The following is a 17,921-nucleotide window of genomic DNA, read 5'->3' as shown; positions in this document are numbered from 1 at the left end:
GTGTATATGTGTGTGTGCATATATCTATATCTGTCTCTCTCTCGCTCTCTCTATCTCTCTCTCTCTCTCTCTATCTCTCTCTCTCTCTCTCTCTCTCTCTATCTCTCTCTCTCTCTCTCTCTCTCTCTCTCTCTATCATATATATATATATATATATATATATATATATATATATATCCTTTTAGTGTTCTGATTTATTTATTCACATTGCTTTGAATTAATCACATATTATTTTGTAGCTTTGTAGCTTCAAGATTTCAATTATGTGTTTCTCTATGTTGAGAATGACATTGTAGGTTAGGTATGAGAGATTGGATCTGGACAGTTTTAACATAAAACAGGTAGAATATTTGGGGTAGATATGACTGGATTAAATGCTAAAGGGATATGTATATATGTGTGTGCGTGTATGTATATATATATATATATATATATATATATAGATATATGTATATATGTGTGTGTGTATGTATAAATATGTATCTATATATGTATGGATGTATATATATGTATGTATGTGTGTATATACATATATGTATATATCATCATCATCGTTTAACGTCCGCTTTCCATGCTAGCATGGGTTGGACGATTTGACTGAGGACTGGTGAAACCGGATGGCAACACCAGGCTCCAGTCTGATTTGGCAGAGTTTCTACAGCTGGATGCCCTTCCTAACGCCAACCACTCAGAGAGTGTAGTGGGTGCTTTTACGTGTCACCCGCACGAAAACGGCCACGCTCGAAATGGTGTCTTTTATGTGCCACCCGCACAAGCCAGTCCAGGGGCACTGGCAACGATCTCGCTCGAAAATCCTACAGGAGCCAGTCAGGCGGTACTGGCAACGGCCACGCTCAAAATGGTGCATCTCATGTGCCACCCACACAAGAACCAGTCCAGGGGCACTGGCAACGATCTTACTTGGCTTGCCGGGTCTTCTCACGCACAGCACATTTCCAAAGGTCTCGGTCAGTAGTCATCGCCTCGGTGAGGCCCAATGTACGAAGGTCTTGCCTCACCACCTCAGCCCAGGTCTTCCTGGGCCTACCTCTTCCACGGGTTCCCTCAACTGTTAGGGTGTGGCACTTTTTCACGCAGCTATCCTCCTCCATTCTCACCACATGTCCATACCAGCGCAATCGTCTCTCTTGCACGCCACAACTGATGCTTCTAATGTTCAGCTTTTCTCTCAAGATACTTACACTCTGACGGGTATTCACATTGACATTACACATCCAACGGAGCATACTGGCTTCATTCCTTGCGAGCTTACGTATGTCCTCAGCAGTTACAGCCCATGTTTCACTGCCATGTAGCATGGTTGTTCGTACGCATGCGTCATACAGTCTGCCTTTTACTCTGAGTGAGAGTCCCTTTGTCGCCAGCAGGGGTAAGAGCTCTCTAAACTTTGCCCAGGCTATTCTTATTCTAGCAGCTACACTTTCAGCGCACCCACCCCCACTACTAAACTTGGTCGCCCAGATAGCGGAAGCTATCGACTACCTCTAGTTTTTCACCCTGGAATGAGAGAGAAGTTGTTTCCTGTTTGTTTGCAGTCTTTATTGCACCTGAACATCTGCCACAAACAAAAACTAACTTGCTAGTTAACCTGCCTTTGATGTTGCTGCACCTCTTATGTGTCCATAGCTTGCACCGGGTACATCTTATAGAGTTACTACCTACTCCTTTTCTACATACTGAGCAGGGCCATCTACCTGAAGGGGTTTGTGTTTTATCTACCTTCCTACTTATTAGGATTTTGGTTTTAGCTAGGTTGACTCTAAGGCCCTTCAATTCTAGACCTTGCTTCCACACCTGAAACTTCTCTAGTTCTGATAGTGACTCCGCAATTAGGGCAAAGTCATCAGCATAGAGGAGCTCCCAGGGGCAACCTGTCTTGAACTCCTCTGTGATTGCCTGGAGGACTATGGTAAATAAGAGGGGGCTGAGGATGGAACCTTGGTGGACCCCTACCTCTACCCGGAATTCATTGCTGTACTCATTTCCAACCCTCACCTTACTGGCAGCATCTCTGTACATGGCTCGCACAGCTCTCACTAACCATTCTTCTATCCCAAGTTTCCTCATTGACCACCAGATAAGGGATCGGGGGACCCTGTCAAAGGCTTTCTCCATGTCAACGAAAGCCAGGTACAGAGGTTTATCCTTAGCTAGGTATTTCTCCTGCAACTGTCTCACTAGAAATAAGGCATCAGTAGTGCTTTTACCTGGCACGAAACCAAACTGCATCTCATCTAAATTGATTTGCTCCCTAATTAGTTGGGCTATGACCCTCTCTGTAACTTTCATAACCTGATCTAACAGCTTGATGCCTCTGTAATTATTTGTATCTAAAGCGTCACCTTTACCTTTGTAGCAGTTGACTATGATGCTGCTACACCAGTCATTGGGTATGACTCCTTCGTGTATCACCATATATATATGTATGTATGTATGTATGTATGTGTGTGTGTGTGTGTATATATATATGTATGTATGTGTGTATATATATATGTATGTATGTGTGTATATATGTATGTGTACAAAATTTAAAGAAAACAGAAAATGGAGAAGTACTGATTTAAAAATGTGAATTTTGTTTCCGAAGCAGGGATGGTCTCAGGTGAGTTGAGGAAAAGTGGGGTGATAATGAGGTAGCCAAAAGGGGATAATGGATACAAAAGCAAGCAAAATAATGGGTTAATTAGGTTAAGTTTTATGTGTGAAATACTGTTTTGAATTTGCTGCAGAAAATGGTTTGAGTGGTGGTGGTGGTGATGGGAAGCAGGAGGGGGCAGGAGCACAAGGAATGTAGCCTAGGTGCCAAGCGGGTGGTAACTTGAAAAAATTTGGGAACCACTGAACTACAGGGTGTCCACAAGGTCTGGGTACATGGAGTAAATAAAATCATAACATAAACAATTAAATATAAGAAAAAATAATTTCTTAAAGTATGTGTTAATCCCCATGTACCCAGACTTTGTGGACACCCTGTAGATTAAGAATGAAAAATTTGGGGTTTAACCCCTCCAAGTTCTTGATTACTATCAAAATTAATCGAAACATAGGCTTTGTATTTGAGCAGAAATATGGCCATGAAAGTGTTGAGCAGAAATGGAAATGCAGTAATACATGGTGTTAGGGTTTATGTGTCCATAGAAACCTGGAATATTTCATTAGAAAAATAATAGAGAAAGGCTTGAATTAATAGAACAGGTTCTTTTTACAAGTTTCTTTTGTTTCTATTTATTTTTTTTATTAATAATATATCTGTATATTTTGTTTTTGTTTTTTAGATGATCACAGTCGTATAATATTAGATGTGAATAATGGTTGTGGAGATTATATTAATGCAAATCTCATCGAAATTAGCAAGGCAAACCGGAGATATATCCTCACACAGGCAAGAATATTTCTTTAGACTGCTTAGCTTTTTGTTTTTCCAGTCTCTTGTGACTTTCTCTCAGTATTAATTCAAAATCTTTGAAAGCTGTTGAAATTGTATTCCATCTGCATGTGTTTGTTTTCAAAGGAGGAAGGTGAATGGCCATCGCCTTTTGCAAGTATTCAGAGACTGTTGTTTTGGTGGATAAACAATGATTGGTGGCTTGCTGCAGTAGAAAGTTGGGTAGCAGCACATGATATTATGAAGTTAGCCCCAAACCATAGAACTGACCTGAATGCTTGCAACAAAGTGGAATCGGCAAGATGCACCAAAGGTGGTACTCTTAAACTGGATAGTGGATTAGAGCTACCCTTGAAGAACTGGTTCAGTTCAACAGTCTTCTGCTCAGTTTTCATCTCCCAATTTCACTCAGAAGGCTTTGGTTGATTCAAGATTGTGGTACAAAACACTTGCCCAAAATTCTGCACAGTGGGATTGAGTCCAGAACCATGTGATTGCAAAGCAAACATCTTAATATCATGACCATGCCTATACCTTTAAGTTTTGTCAATAGTACTGGACTACAAACTGAAGGACTGAAGGGTCTGTAGTTCATATTCTGATATTGCCTTCTATCCATGTCTGAGGAAAATACTGTACATTTAATGGCTGAACAGACAGAAATGTTAGTATGCTTGAGTAAACTGAAATTTCCTGTTGTGAAACTATGATCACGTAACACCAGCTTTGATGAGCTGATGATATCTTGCAAATGCCAGAGCATCATAGTCAAAACAACCATTTTCATTCCTAGTTGAATGAAGGTAAGTTCACATGAGGAGGACAAAAGAAACAATTCAAAGATGTACTGAAAGGAAAATTGGAAAATTGCAACAGCAATGCGTATGAATGATGATTGTTGCCAATTAAGTGATTCCAAGAGGAACCTAATAGTTTGATATAGAGGAATTAAACACTTCAACAATCATCATCATCGTCGTTTAACGTCCGCTTTCCATGGTAGCATGGGTTGGACGATTTGACTGAGGACTGGTTAAACCGGATGGCAACACCAGGCTCCAATCTGATTTGGCAGAGTTTCTACAGCTGGATGCCCTTCCTAATGCCAACCACTCAGAGAGTGTAGTGGGTGCTTTTACGTGTCACCCGCACGAAGGCCAGTCAGGCGGTACTGGCAACGGCCACGCTCAAAATGGTGTATTTTATGTGCCACCCGCACAAGAGCCAGTCCAGGAGCACTGGCAACGATCTCGCTCAAAAATCCTACGATGGCCAGTCAGGCGGTACTGGCAACGGCCACAATAAATGTCATAATAGAAAGTAACATGAAGTGACCAACACAGCACCTCTTCTCCGATGGCCTGAAACTGTACTTGTGGATTTTACATGGGCTTACATAGTCACAAGTGAATCGATAGATGTTAAATCTGGTGGATAATCATCCTTGATTCTGATGTATTGCTGCCACTGTTGGTATTTTATTTCATCAACAACAAAGGATGAAAGTCAGACGCTACATAATGTAGGGAGATGTAACGAAATACTGCCAGACATTGTGAACATTGCTCTTACAACTCAACTAATTCACTACTCTTAATAGAATTACTACTACTGCTAATAATAATTATAATGATGATTCTTTTGAATTGTAGTACAAGGCCAGCAGTTTTGAGGTGAGAAGGAAGTCAATTTCATTGACCTTATTTGCTAGGTTGCCACTTGTTTTATCAACCCTGAAAAGATGAGAGGCAAAGTTAATCATGGCAGCATTTGAACTCAAATGTAATGAATTCGAAGAACTGCTACTCTTTTTACTCTTTTACTTGTTTCAGTCATTTGACTGCGGCCATGCTGGAGCACCGCCTTTAGTCGAGCAAATCGACCCTAGGACTTATTCTTTATAAGCCTAGTACTTATTCTATCGGCTTCTTTTGTCGAACCGCTAAGTTACGGGGACGTTAACACATCAGCATCGGTTGTCAAGCGACGTTGGGGGGGACGAACACAAACATACACACACACACACACACACACACACATACATACATATATATATATATATATATATATATATATATATATATATATATATATATATACGACGGGCTTCTTTCAGTTTCCGTCTACCAAATCCACTCACAAGGCTTCGGTTGGCCCGAGGCTATAGTAGAAGTCACTTGCCCAAGGTGCCACGCAGTGGGACTGAACCCGGAGCCATGTGGTTGGTAAGCAAGCTACTTACCACACAGCCACTCCTACGCCTACTAAGCATTTTGTCTAAAAAGCTAAGAATTCTGCCAGCTCACAGCTCTAATAATAATATAATGATGATGATTTCTAACATGGGCATGAGGTTTCACATTCTGGGGAAAGTTGATTAAATCATCCTCTCCAGAACTAGATTGGAACTTATTTTATTGACCCCAGAAGGATGAGAGTCAACCCCATTGTGCACTTAAACTTGGAATGTAAAAGGGTGTGAATAAATGCTGCAAAACATTTTGTACAACTGTCTATTGATTTTGCAATTCAACAGTAAAAAAGCATTTTGTCCAACAGTCTACTGACACTGCCATCACACAGTGAAAAAACATTAAAATTTTTTCCTCTAATTTTTCTTCCTTTTTTTATTTTTCTCACCCAAAATAATTGTGCTTGTGAAAAGCCTTTGTTTTTAATATTCTTGGCTCAACAAAGACATTTTAAATCATCAACCAACCACAGTTAGCTAATTTGTGAAAACATTAATTCTAACAAGGTTACTATTGTTTACTGGTGACTTTCATCTTGTACAATAGCCTCATTAATGAATATCACTGCACTTCAGGGACAAGGAGAAACAAAAGAGGAAAACAATAGTAAAAAAAAGAAAAAATTATATAATCATCATCATTATTTTTATATCTTTTTTGTCCATGTGGTTTCTTGAGGCAGTATTTTACAGCCTGAGTGGAGGCGCAATGGCCCAGTGGTTAGGGCAGCAGACTCGCGGTCATAGGATCACAGTTTCGATTCCCAGACCGGGCGTTGTGAGTGTTTATTGAGTGAAAACACCTAAAGCTCCACGAGGCTCCTGCAGGGGATGGTGGCGAACCCTGCTGTACTCTTCCACCACAACTTTCTCTCACTCTTACTTCCTGTTTCTGTTGTGCCTGTAATTCAAAGGGTCAGCCTTGTCACACTGTGTCACGCTGAATATCCCTGAGAACTACGTTAAGGGTACACGTGCGTCTGTGGAGTGCTCAGCCACTTGCACGTTAATTTCACGAGCAGGCTGTTCCATTGATCGGATCAACTGGAACCTCCGACGTCGTAAGCGACGGAGTGCCAACAACAATAGATACAGCCTGATACTGCATGGCTTATTAGTTAGGGTATTCGAACCATGATCAGAAGGTTGTGAGTTTGATTCCTAGAGGTGTGTTTTGTCCTTCTGCAATGCACTTTATTTCACATTGCTCCAATCTGCTCAGCTGGCCAAAAATGAGTTGTATTGATATTTCAAAGGGCCTGCCTTGTCACATTCTGTGTTGTACTGAATCTTCCTGAGAACTATGTGGAGTGCTCAACCACATTAATTGCACGTTAATTTCTTGAGCAGACTGTTTCATTGATTGGATCAGCAGGAACTGTCATCATTGTCACCAATGCAGTGCCATTCGATATCCTTCCTGTTAATCTTTCCTTCTTCTCAAGCACTGAACTTTAACCCACGTTTTTGCCTGTAAAACTGCTGAGCTACTGGACTTATTTGTTTATGCAGGACATAAACATTACTACTTCCAAAACAACGTTGACACAAAGGCATACGCGCGCGCGCGCACACACACACACACACACACACACACACACACACACACACACACACACACACACAATGACTGGCTTCAGTTCAGTTTGTGCTTATCATTTTTCATTTACAAGTTGTTGGTCAACCTATGCTTATAGAGGCATTTGTCCAAAGGACTGTGCATTAGGATCAAAACCATATCTATGTAGCAGCAAGCAACCTTCTTAATCATATAGGCATTTTTTACACCTATGCACATCTGCGTACACACACAGGCACAATATATATGTTATATATATTGAGAAATATACTTTGTAACTATGTGATTGTGTGTGTACACACACACTCACACACATATATATAACCATTGCATCCAATAATGCATTGCACAAATAAAGTTAGATATAATATTGTACTTGAGATATTACATGCACATACACACACACACACACACACACACACACACACACACACACACACTATTTTAATCACTTAGTCCTTTCCAGATTATCATTCCTTTTTGCCAGATGGACCATTGCCAGCCCATTCAATCGGAATACCTGCCCTTATCCATTGCAAACAGTAACTCTTGTCTTTAGGAATCTGAGAGGTCCTCCTTTTAGGCAGTCTGCAACATGATCTGGGGTTTGGGAAGTCTTGGCAGGATGTCAGCACTGTGCAGTTATTGGGTGGCCCTCTTATTACCTGGCCAGATACTTGGCAGATGAAAATATAATAATAATAATAATAATCCTTTCTATTATTGGCACAAGGCCTGAAATTTTGTTGGAGGGGACTAGTTGATTACATCGACCCCAGTGTTTCACTGGTACTTAATTTATCGACCCTGAAAGGATGAAAGGCAAAGTCGACCTTGGCAGAATTTGAACTTAGGACGTAAAGACAGATGTTAATACCACTAAGCATGTTGCCCGGCATGCTAATGGTTCTGCCAGCTTGCTGCCTAATAATAATAATAATAATAATAATCCACAAGGCCTGAAATTTTGGGGAAGGTGTTTAGTTGATTACATCAACCCCAGTGTTCCACTGGTACTTGATTTATCGACCCCAGACACAAATTTATCGACCTCGGACACAAAACCAGCAATTTTAAGAGGAGGTGCAAGTTGCTTACATTAACTGACCCCAGTACTTTGTTTTATTGACCCTTGAGGGATAAAAAGCAAAGTCATCTGCTCTGTGGAAAATTTGAACTCAGAATGTAAAAGACTTGGAAGAAATGCCACCAGGCATTTTGTTTGCCATGCTAATGATTCTGCAGCTTCCACTTTTGAAGCACCCGTGCTATTTGAAACATTTTGTATGACCCATTGCCTTGTTGCTGTAAGTTTGCTGAAGCATGCTCAATGTCTCTGTAGCAGACTTACTTACTCTTTACTCTTTTACTCTTTTACTTGTTTCAGTCTTTTGACTGTGGCCATGCTGGAGCACCACCTTTTTAGTTGAGCAAATCGACCCCAGGACTTATTCTTTAGAAGCCTAGTACTTATTCTATCGGTCTCTTTTGCCGAACCGCTAAGTGACGGGGACATAAACACACCAGCATCGGTTGTCAAGCGATGGTGGGGGGACAAACACAGACACACAAGCACACATACATATATATATATACATATATACGACGGGCTTCTTTCAGTTTCCGTCTACCAAATCCACTCACAAGGCTTTGGTCGGCCCGAGACAGGAATGGTTGTGAAATGTTAATGATCTATTTGAATTAGGAACTCAACACAAAAGACTTCTAAGGTTATATGAAACATCCATAATAAAAAGATTAAGGTTGGACACAGTTATGTTTTTAATGTAATGTGCATGCACACACACACACACACACACACACACACACATACACACACACACACACACACACACACTGTCTCTACCCACTCCTCCTCTTTTGAATTAAAGTCATTCTGGCTATACTGCAGCAGTTTTTGTTGAAGATATTATTTTCTTAATATTTTGTATCTTTTTGTTTAGGGTCCATTGGAAAACACAGTTGGCCAATTTTGGCAAATGGTCTGGGAACAGAACACTATGGGTATTGTTATGCTCAATAGAATTATGGAAAAAGGAACTGTAAGTGTTGCATTTGAAAATGTATCTTGATTTCTGTGTAAGATCTCTTTCAAGATTCTCTTTTGAAAGTCTGTTAATAGTGCATTACATTACTCTTTTACTCTTTTACTTGTTTCAGTCATTTGACTGCGGCCATGCTGGAGCACCGCCTTTAGTCGAGCAAATCGACCCCGGGACTTATTCTTTGTAAGCCTAGTACTTATTCTATCGGTATCTTTTGCTGAACCGCTAGGTGACGGGGACATAAACACACCAGCATCGGTTGTCAAGCAATACTAGGGGAACAAACACAGACAAACACACACACACACACACACACACACACACACACACACACACACACACACACACACACACACACACACACACACACACACACACACACACACATATATATACATATATACGACAGGCTTCTTTCAGTTTCCGTCTACCAAATCCACTCAAGGCTTTGGTTGGCCCAAGGCTATAGTAGAAGACACTTGCCCAAGATGCCACGCAGTGGGACTGAACCCGGAACCATGTGGTTGGTAAGCTACTTACCACACAGCCACTCCTGCGCCTTATTGATTATTGATTATTTAAAAAACAAAACAATTCTGTATGGTTCAAAGAACCTTATTGCTTAACAAAATTTTCTACATAAACGCAAAGGCAATTGAAGTATATGTTGTCATTTATGTAGTGTTTCTTTATGTCCTGTTTCTTAGTGGTTCAACAAATAGAGATTGACAAAATGAATATCAGACTGAAATAAATATAGAGGGATGATGTCAGTATGATCGACTAAAATCTTTATAGCTGCAGTCAAATGACTGAAATTAGTAAAAGAATGCAAATAAGACTTCTGTTACATTTTCATTGGAGAAGTAAACTTCTCAGTCTATATAAATAGCTTTTTAAAACCTGCAGACTGGTGATCTACAGATCTAAGTTTCAATGACCAGATGTCCAGTTGAGAAAAGTGATGTGGAATAATTTAGTAGACAAATTATTCTTCTCTTAAGAATTCTATCATTTCTAATAGGTCTTCCATTTTAATTCCAGAAGTTACCATCTGTAAATTAGTAAGTTCACTTTCTGTGAAACGTGAGATTATCTTTTTCCTCTCTCATACTGTAAGTGGAAAGCTCAAAAGAAAGAACTGAGTAAAACTTCTTGTGATAAGTCTAGAATCCTATCCAAGAGGAGGTTTGTTTCTCAACGACTTAGCATTACAGAAACTAGAGTTGAGTGTTAGTGATCTTGGCGGCCTGGAAAGAAATGTTAGTTTTTACTAATTAGTAAATCAACATCATCATTGCTATCCTCATCATCATAGCTTTTCCCTAATAAGCAAATCAACATTATTATCGCTATCCTTATCGTTTCATTTAATACATTTCGTTTCCTTTTTCTTGTTGAAGGTCAAATGTCATCAATACTGGCCACCAGGTTCCAAACATGGCTATGATGAAGACTTGACATTTTCTGATTCTGGTTTCAAAGTGGTTCTGCTAAAAGAAGAGGAAAATGAACATTATATTGTCCGATCTTTAAAATTGTGGAACCTTAATGTAAGTAACACTCCTTGATATCAATAGTAATAATGGATTGTTGTTGATTGAGATCATTATTTTGACCCTGTGAAAGTTAATCTGAAGATCTTTCAGTTTCTGATCATCCTAACCAATGTCAGATTACTTGCAGGAGAGCTGTTGTATTTAAAAAGTGAATGTGGTTCTATGCATGCTTAAGTCACTATAATCAGTTTCACACACGAGTGTTTTTTTTTTAAATCACAAACAACGAACCTTTCAAAAATGATTGTTGTTGTAGCAGTGATTAGAGTATCTGGTGTTTCTGCAGCAATGGAATATTGATTTCAGATTTTGGCACAAGGTTAGCAAGTTTGGGAGAGAGGTTAAGTTGATTACATAGATCCCAGTGCTGGACTGGTACTTATTTTATGACCCCCAAAAGGAATGAAAGGCAAAGTCGACCTCAGCAGAATTTGAACTCAGAACATAAAGACAGATGAAATGCTGCTAAGCATTTTGCCTGGCGTACTAACGATTCTGCCAGCTTGCTGTCTTCAGAGCAGTGCCCCAGAACAGAAAGAAGTAAAAGAAAAAGATAAAAGATATATTTGATAATTCTCTATTTTATTTTTCAGACGGATGAGTCTCGCAATGTGTTGCATTTCCAGTATACCACTTGGCCAGATTTCGGAGTTCCATCTTCACCACATACTTTCTTAAATTTCTTGATGGCTGTTCGAGAGTCTGGATATCTAAATAATAATGTAGGTCCTTGTATAGTTCATTGCAGTGCCGGAATTGGTCGATCGGGAACATTTTGTTTGGTTGACTCAGCACTTGTTATTGTAAGTTTACCCGTCATTCTATTCTTGCTCCATTTTTACCAATCTGTACTGAACATTGAAATTCTTTGTATTTGTTCACCTAGAAATCTTGCTTATGAAGGGGTGAGGGGTGATATATCATTTGAGAAAATACAATCAGCAACTTGGCAAACAAAATCTGTGAAAACCTGATATATATATATTATATATATATATATATATATATATATATATATATATATATATATATATATATATATATATATACATACAGGGTTGGCCAAAAGTCACCTGACAGTAAATAAAAAATTCCATAAATACTCCCTGTAATTCTGTATTGACTTGAATGGAAAGTGTGTCACTCAAGGACTTCAGTTTGAATAATTTTCATGTTTCATATTTAGATGCTTTTATTAAATTCATTCAGTTGTTAAACATAAATAAATCTTGAAATTAAATGGTTTTGATTTACTATCAGTTGACCTTTGGCCAACTCTGTATATAGGTAAAAGCACATGGCTTAGTGGTTAGGATGTTACACCCACGATTGCAAGGGTGTGGTTTCGATTCCTAGACCAGGCTTGTGTTGTGGTCTTGAGCAAAACATTTCATTTCACATGGCTCAGTGATGATTTTGTCATCTTACATGTGGTACATCATGCATCTGGGCTGGTAGTGTCAATTTGGTGGAGGGAAATGAGCTTGTGTGAGCACAAACATATGATCACTATAAGCAAATCTCTGTGGTTGTTCAGTAAGAGATTGCAGAACCCTCATATATTGTCTAATGACAGGAGAGTCCATGATACATGCCCAACTTCTACTACATCTCCCAGTTTTAAAAAATCTACTAAACAATGAGTCTTGCACCTTCTGCTTAACTTAAAAAAAAATAGTGGATGGAAAGAAAATGGCATTAGATTCCCAGCCCAAAATAAGTTGATTATAATGTGCTAGAATGAAAACTGAAAAATACTTTCCTAGTTTTTTTTTCTATTTAAAATATGATTGAAAATAGTGTTAGCACAATGAACAAAAAAGTTCTTACAGTTGCAATGAGACTGGTTGTACTATAACTCTCATCCCTAAAATTGCTGGCCTTGTGCCAAAATTTGAAATCATTATTATCAGAAGTGATAATGATTACTCTGTAATAAAGTTCCTGGGAGATTTCCATTAGTTCAACATCATTTTCTCTTCCTCACAAACAAACAGAGCCAGGGTGTGAAAAGTAAGATTCCTATAATACTGATAGTTGCTGGTCTAAACCATCACTAAGTTTCTCAGATGCTGGATTGTACCCAGTAATATGCTGGGGTCATTTGAATTGCCCATACTTACATCTCCTCTCTCATCTGTTCAAATATAGCTAACTCAGATTTGGAGTACCCCCCCCCCCCAAACCCGGTGTAATTTTCAGATGTTTATTTCCTTGTTCTTTTATATTTTTCCTAAATCTAGGTTGAGAAAGACTGGAATATGGAGGTGATTGATGTTGAAAGTATGTTGCAAGATATGCGTTATTACCGTATGGGACTGGTCCAAACACCCGACCAACTACGCTTCTCTTTCTTGTCTATCATTGATGGTGGCAAACAAATCTTAAGCAATCCTCCTCCCATCAAGGAAAATGAAATAGACACGGTAAGTTTGTTATATGGATATTTGACCACAAATATATATAGTCATATATGCACACACCATCATCATGTGTGAACGTGTCAGTTTGGTTGTGTGTGTATGTATGTATATGATAATCATGCACTTGTATCTCTGTTTCCTGCTTTTGTGTGTTCGTTTTTGCTGCTTGAACAAACACTCAAACGTGGAGAAATTTGGAGTAGAAATAGATTAAATTATGTCCTTTCTCACTAATTCAGTTAAAATTGTATTTTTTTATCAAGGGGAATAATTCAGGGAGTCTACAATTGGTGTCGAGAAGGTTATCTCCCCTGAACAGTTACTGATAATGTTCTGGCGGTTAGAAAAAAACTTGTGCAAATTGTGGTGGTGAAATGTTATGGGAATAAATGCAGAAAAGTTTTTTTATTTGGTTATAATGGAGCTGATGTTGAGACTGTTAGGATTAAAACAAAATTTCTGTTGCAATTCTGTGTGTGTGTGTGTGCGTGCGTGTGTTCACACATCTATTGTTTGAATGTGAGAATGACTTTTTGAATTGGCTACTCTGTTAAATGTTGTTTTGTCTGAAGACATATTAGAAATTCATTCAGTTATATCTTTTATGTTCTTGATTATGATAGAAGGGTAGTTAAAATTCTGTCTCATTTTTTCTTGAATAAACTTCCTTTTGATATTCAGCCTTCATTTGTTTTTTTAATTCATTCCTCCTTACTTTCCATTAATTACTCTTTTTGTGCTATGCATTACATTATCTCTCCCTTCTCCTGAACCACTTCTTATCAAATCACATATTTCATTATTTAGTCTCATCTACCATCAACTCCCTCCTACCTTTGCTTACCACTCATCAGATTCACACCCACATACCTCTGACCATCTCCACACTTTTGCCATCTTTAATTCATCTCTCTACCTCTCGTCCTTCCCCTATTTATTGTTTCGTTTGACTACCCTTCACCCTTTCTCTACTGCCACTCATTGCCTCCTCACCTCTGAGCCACTTCTATTGACATCTGTCCCTCATTCCTATCTTCCTCCTAACTCATTTTTACCATTGACCTTTTCTCCCATCTCTCACTCTCACTCATATTCTTGCAACCTTTACTTACCCATTATTCCTAATCTCTCTCTCTCCTCCCTCTCTCCCCCTTTCTCTTCCTCTTCGCATAACTTAAGTTAAGCTCTGATACCTTGTTGTCACCAGCTTTATATTTCTTTCTAGCTAGTTCCACCTTAGTTCCTCCCACCCACCCTTATATAATGAGGGGTAGCCATGTATCTCCTGTACAGCAACAAACATGTCCTTGTCCCTTCTATCATATTTTAATGTCTCAAGACTTAGCTTAAAACTATCTTCCCCTCTATTGAACTCCCACTCAGTTACATGGTCTCTTTAGTCTTGTGAATTTACATGGCAACTTCATTAGTGCTGGTACTATACAAACATTACCCTGTAGTCTCTTTAAAATGAGCATTAGGAAGGGTATTCAGCTGCAGACATTGGAGCATGATACCATCCTCTTACTTATCTGATCCTGAAGAACCATGCAACCTGATCCAGTATGGAAGACAGATGTTAAATAGTGATGATTAAGTTTGAAAATGCTTCATTTCATTGTAGATGTGTCAAGGCTGACAGGAAGCAGTGCTGCTTCCTAGGGCTAAATGGCAGTAGTATTATTCCCTTCATGGGACTGTCACATTAAGTTGACAGCATACAACTACTTTATCGCATCACTACTGCATAAATCTCTCTGAGAAATTTAGAAATGTATTATTTCTAATTTTGAAATCAGTGAATGTGTTTCACTAGAATTATTATATGTTTATGAGAGCTTGACGGGCATCTCCAACTAGCAGGCCATTGCTACTCTAGACTGATGACGAGCAAAGACTCAGAAACATGTCTCTGGATGCAGGCTTAGCTAAGTGGAGGTGCTTGTCTCCTCCTTGTAAACATAAGGACACAGGAAATGTGTCAAGGTCGACAGGAAGCGGTGCTGCTTCCTAGGGCTAAATAGCAATAGTATTATTCCTTTCATGGGACTGTCACATTAAGTTGACAACATACAGCTACTTTATATATACACACACACACACATATACATACATATCTGTATCTTTCTAACTCCCCATCTCTCTCTCTCTCTCTCTCTCTCTCTCATATAACATGAGATAGCTATTGTAGATTCATTTATTCATCCATCTCTCTTCCCGCCTGCTTTCAACTCATCCAAACACACTCTCATTCTCTCTCCTGCTTACTTCAGTTTGTGAATAAATCATTCATATTGTGATAGAGATAACAGGGGAAGTTAATGATTGAATAAAGGCATAATTTTATTATTATTATTATTATTATTATTATTATTATTATTATTATTATTATTATTATTATTATTATTATTATTATTATTATTGTTATTGTTATTATTTTTTTTTTTTGAAATGTCTTAGTCAGAAACAGAAATGCAACATTGATGACCCTTTTTAGAGCCTAAAAGACTGATGAGGGGGAGGAAGGGACTTATTGTCCTGTTGGGGTCTACTCCACTTATAGGTACCCAAGGGTCACACTGGTGTTAAACTGGATGGTGGATTACATCTATTATGTAATAACTGGTTAACAGTTATTGTTAATTATTTATTACATCTGTGTAAAAAAAAACAAAGTTTCTTTCCAAGATTGCTGCATGTCTGTCTGCATGGTTTGTTTCATTTGTCTTGAAACTTCAATGAAATTCCTTCACTGTCTGAGGATAATGTTATTTCCCAAAGAAAAGCTTCTTTTGTATGTATTTATTATTCAGCTTTCCTCTAACTGAAAGAATTATATGTGCCTCACTGAAATAGTTGTTTGTCAGTGTTTTTTTTTCTCTTGTTCTGTGTATGTGTTTTTTTGTTTTTTGCTATGCTATTGCATATTTTTGCAGCATACTAAAAGATTCTTCTTCAAACGGGTAAGTTCTGTATTTTCTTTGACGCCCAGTTTGTTCTCTAAGCTGGCCTTTATTTGGCACAGGTTCACATTTGCTAGAGAGCAGAATGTTTCTCTTTCGTTTACTGGCACAAGTTCATGGCAATATCCATTCTGTTTGTAATCGTTAAGTAGCTGACTTAATTAATACTTTGGTGTTGCACCACCTATTATCTTTCCTAAGTTCAATGCTTGAGATTCAGCTTCATTCAGGTTATTCAAGAGACACTGCTTGAGCCAACCAGCCATTAACCCTGCAGTTGTTCCTACTAAACATCTTTCATTTCAACCATCATTCATCAATTGACTGTGCTCCTGCAAATACACACACACACACACATTCACATGTAAATATTGAACAATAAGAATGAGTGCTCAACATCACATTGGTGGATAAAGATTCTTTATTTGTGTATGTTCCATGTGATAGGCTTGATAATTGTTGAGGTATTCCTTAATATGAAACTAATGGTAACCTTAATACACAAATGAAGTATATATATATATATATAAAACAAATAATAAATGAGTATATGCATATATACGTGTACAGGTATGTGCATACCTACGTCTACCTGTATATGTAGGTGCATATCTGGGTACAGGACATTGCAAACAAAACGTAGACAAAAAAATAATAATAACCAGAGTACAGAACACACACAGGCCATATAGAGAACATTTTCCTTCATCAGCTACCCCCATTCTAACACAGGCGTTTGTATGTATATTTAGTGTTATAAATATCTTGTTTCCTCAGACTAGCAAGAACTATCTAAATGATTGCTTAACTTGCTAGAGATAGCCAAATCTCCTTCGGATCATACCTTTAAAAGAATGGGGTAAGTGATATTGGATAATAGTCCTAGATACTGTATGTGTGTGTTTGTAACTGGATATTCATAGCTTGACTATATTTGATCATAGGTCTTTTTGACCAAGGCTGACCTGGGTCTATGCAACAACTGTAATACACTGTAGTAAACCATTACCTTATGTCAATGTAGCTTATATAGTTGTATTGTTACAACTGAAGAACTAAAGTGTGAGAAAATGTTATGAGATTTAAAAATATATATATGTAGATGCAGGCATGGCTCTGTAGTTAAGAAGCTCACTTTGCAACCACAGTACCTTTGGTAGGAGCCTTCTATTGTAGCCCTTGGCTAACCAAAGCCTTGTCAGTGGATTTGGTAGATGGACACTAAAAGAAGCTCATTCTGTGTGTGTTTGTGTGCTCCCTTGTTTTGACATTGTGTGATGGTTGTAGACGATCATTGCTATCATGATGTTGCTCATTCCCAGTCTTCCATGACAAACGTGTCTGGCCCATGGGGAATACACTTTAGTTGGAAACAGGTATGAGCTGGCAACATTAAGGACATCTGGCTACAGAAAATCTGCCTCAGCCAATTCCATCTGACCCTTGCAAGTATGAAAAAGTGGACATTGAATGATATGCAACATTCAGTGTATGCTAGCATGGAAGCTGGGCGGTAAATGATAATGATTCATTATAGACTGAGAAGTTAATAAATTATAGTTGCAAGATGAATAAATTATTTAATTGCAACTTAAAGCTTCTATTTTATTTTATAATTAACTGAGTTTCTGTTAGTTGCTTTTTTGAATTGAATTTTCTGATTGGTCAGTGTTA

The 17,921-nt window shown here is 38.3% G+C and overlaps 1 protein-coding gene across 3 annotated transcripts in view; it reads left to right on the top strand.

The window, feature by feature from the left end:
• The window catches only part of LOC106883419 (tyrosine-protein phosphatase non-receptor type 2), a 93,040-nt gene that overhangs the window by 63,995 nt on the left and 11,124 nt on the right, over positions 1 to 17,921 (top strand). For 2 of the 3 annotated variants that reach the window (XM_089338154.1, XM_014934411.3), the window contains 6 exons: positions 3,297 to 3,403; positions 9,201 to 9,299; positions 10,706 to 10,855; positions 11,455 to 11,664; positions 13,105 to 13,287; positions 16,221 to 16,247. In XM_089338154.1, the coding sequence (XP_089194280.1) occupies positions 3,297 to 3,403; positions 9,201 to 9,299; positions 10,706 to 10,855; positions 11,455 to 11,664; positions 13,105 to 13,287; positions 16,221 to 16,247 (776 nt within the window). The remainder of the gene's footprint in view (positions 1 to 3,296; positions 3,404 to 9,200; positions 9,300 to 10,705; positions 10,856 to 11,454; positions 11,665 to 13,104; positions 13,288 to 16,220; positions 16,248 to 17,921) is intronic. The other variant, XM_014934412.3, reaches the window with a different exon arrangement.

The sequence above is a fragment of the Octopus bimaculoides genome, chromosome 20, assembly GCF_046866305.1.
Source record: "Octopus bimaculoides isolate indiv1 chromosome 20, ASM4686630v1, whole genome shotgun sequence".
Taxonomy (NCBI): Eukaryota; Metazoa; Mollusca; class Cephalopoda; order Octopoda; family Octopodidae; genus Octopus; species Octopus bimaculoides.
Note: the sequence above shows the minus strand (reverse complement) of the source record. Positions and strands in the feature narration are given on the sequence as shown.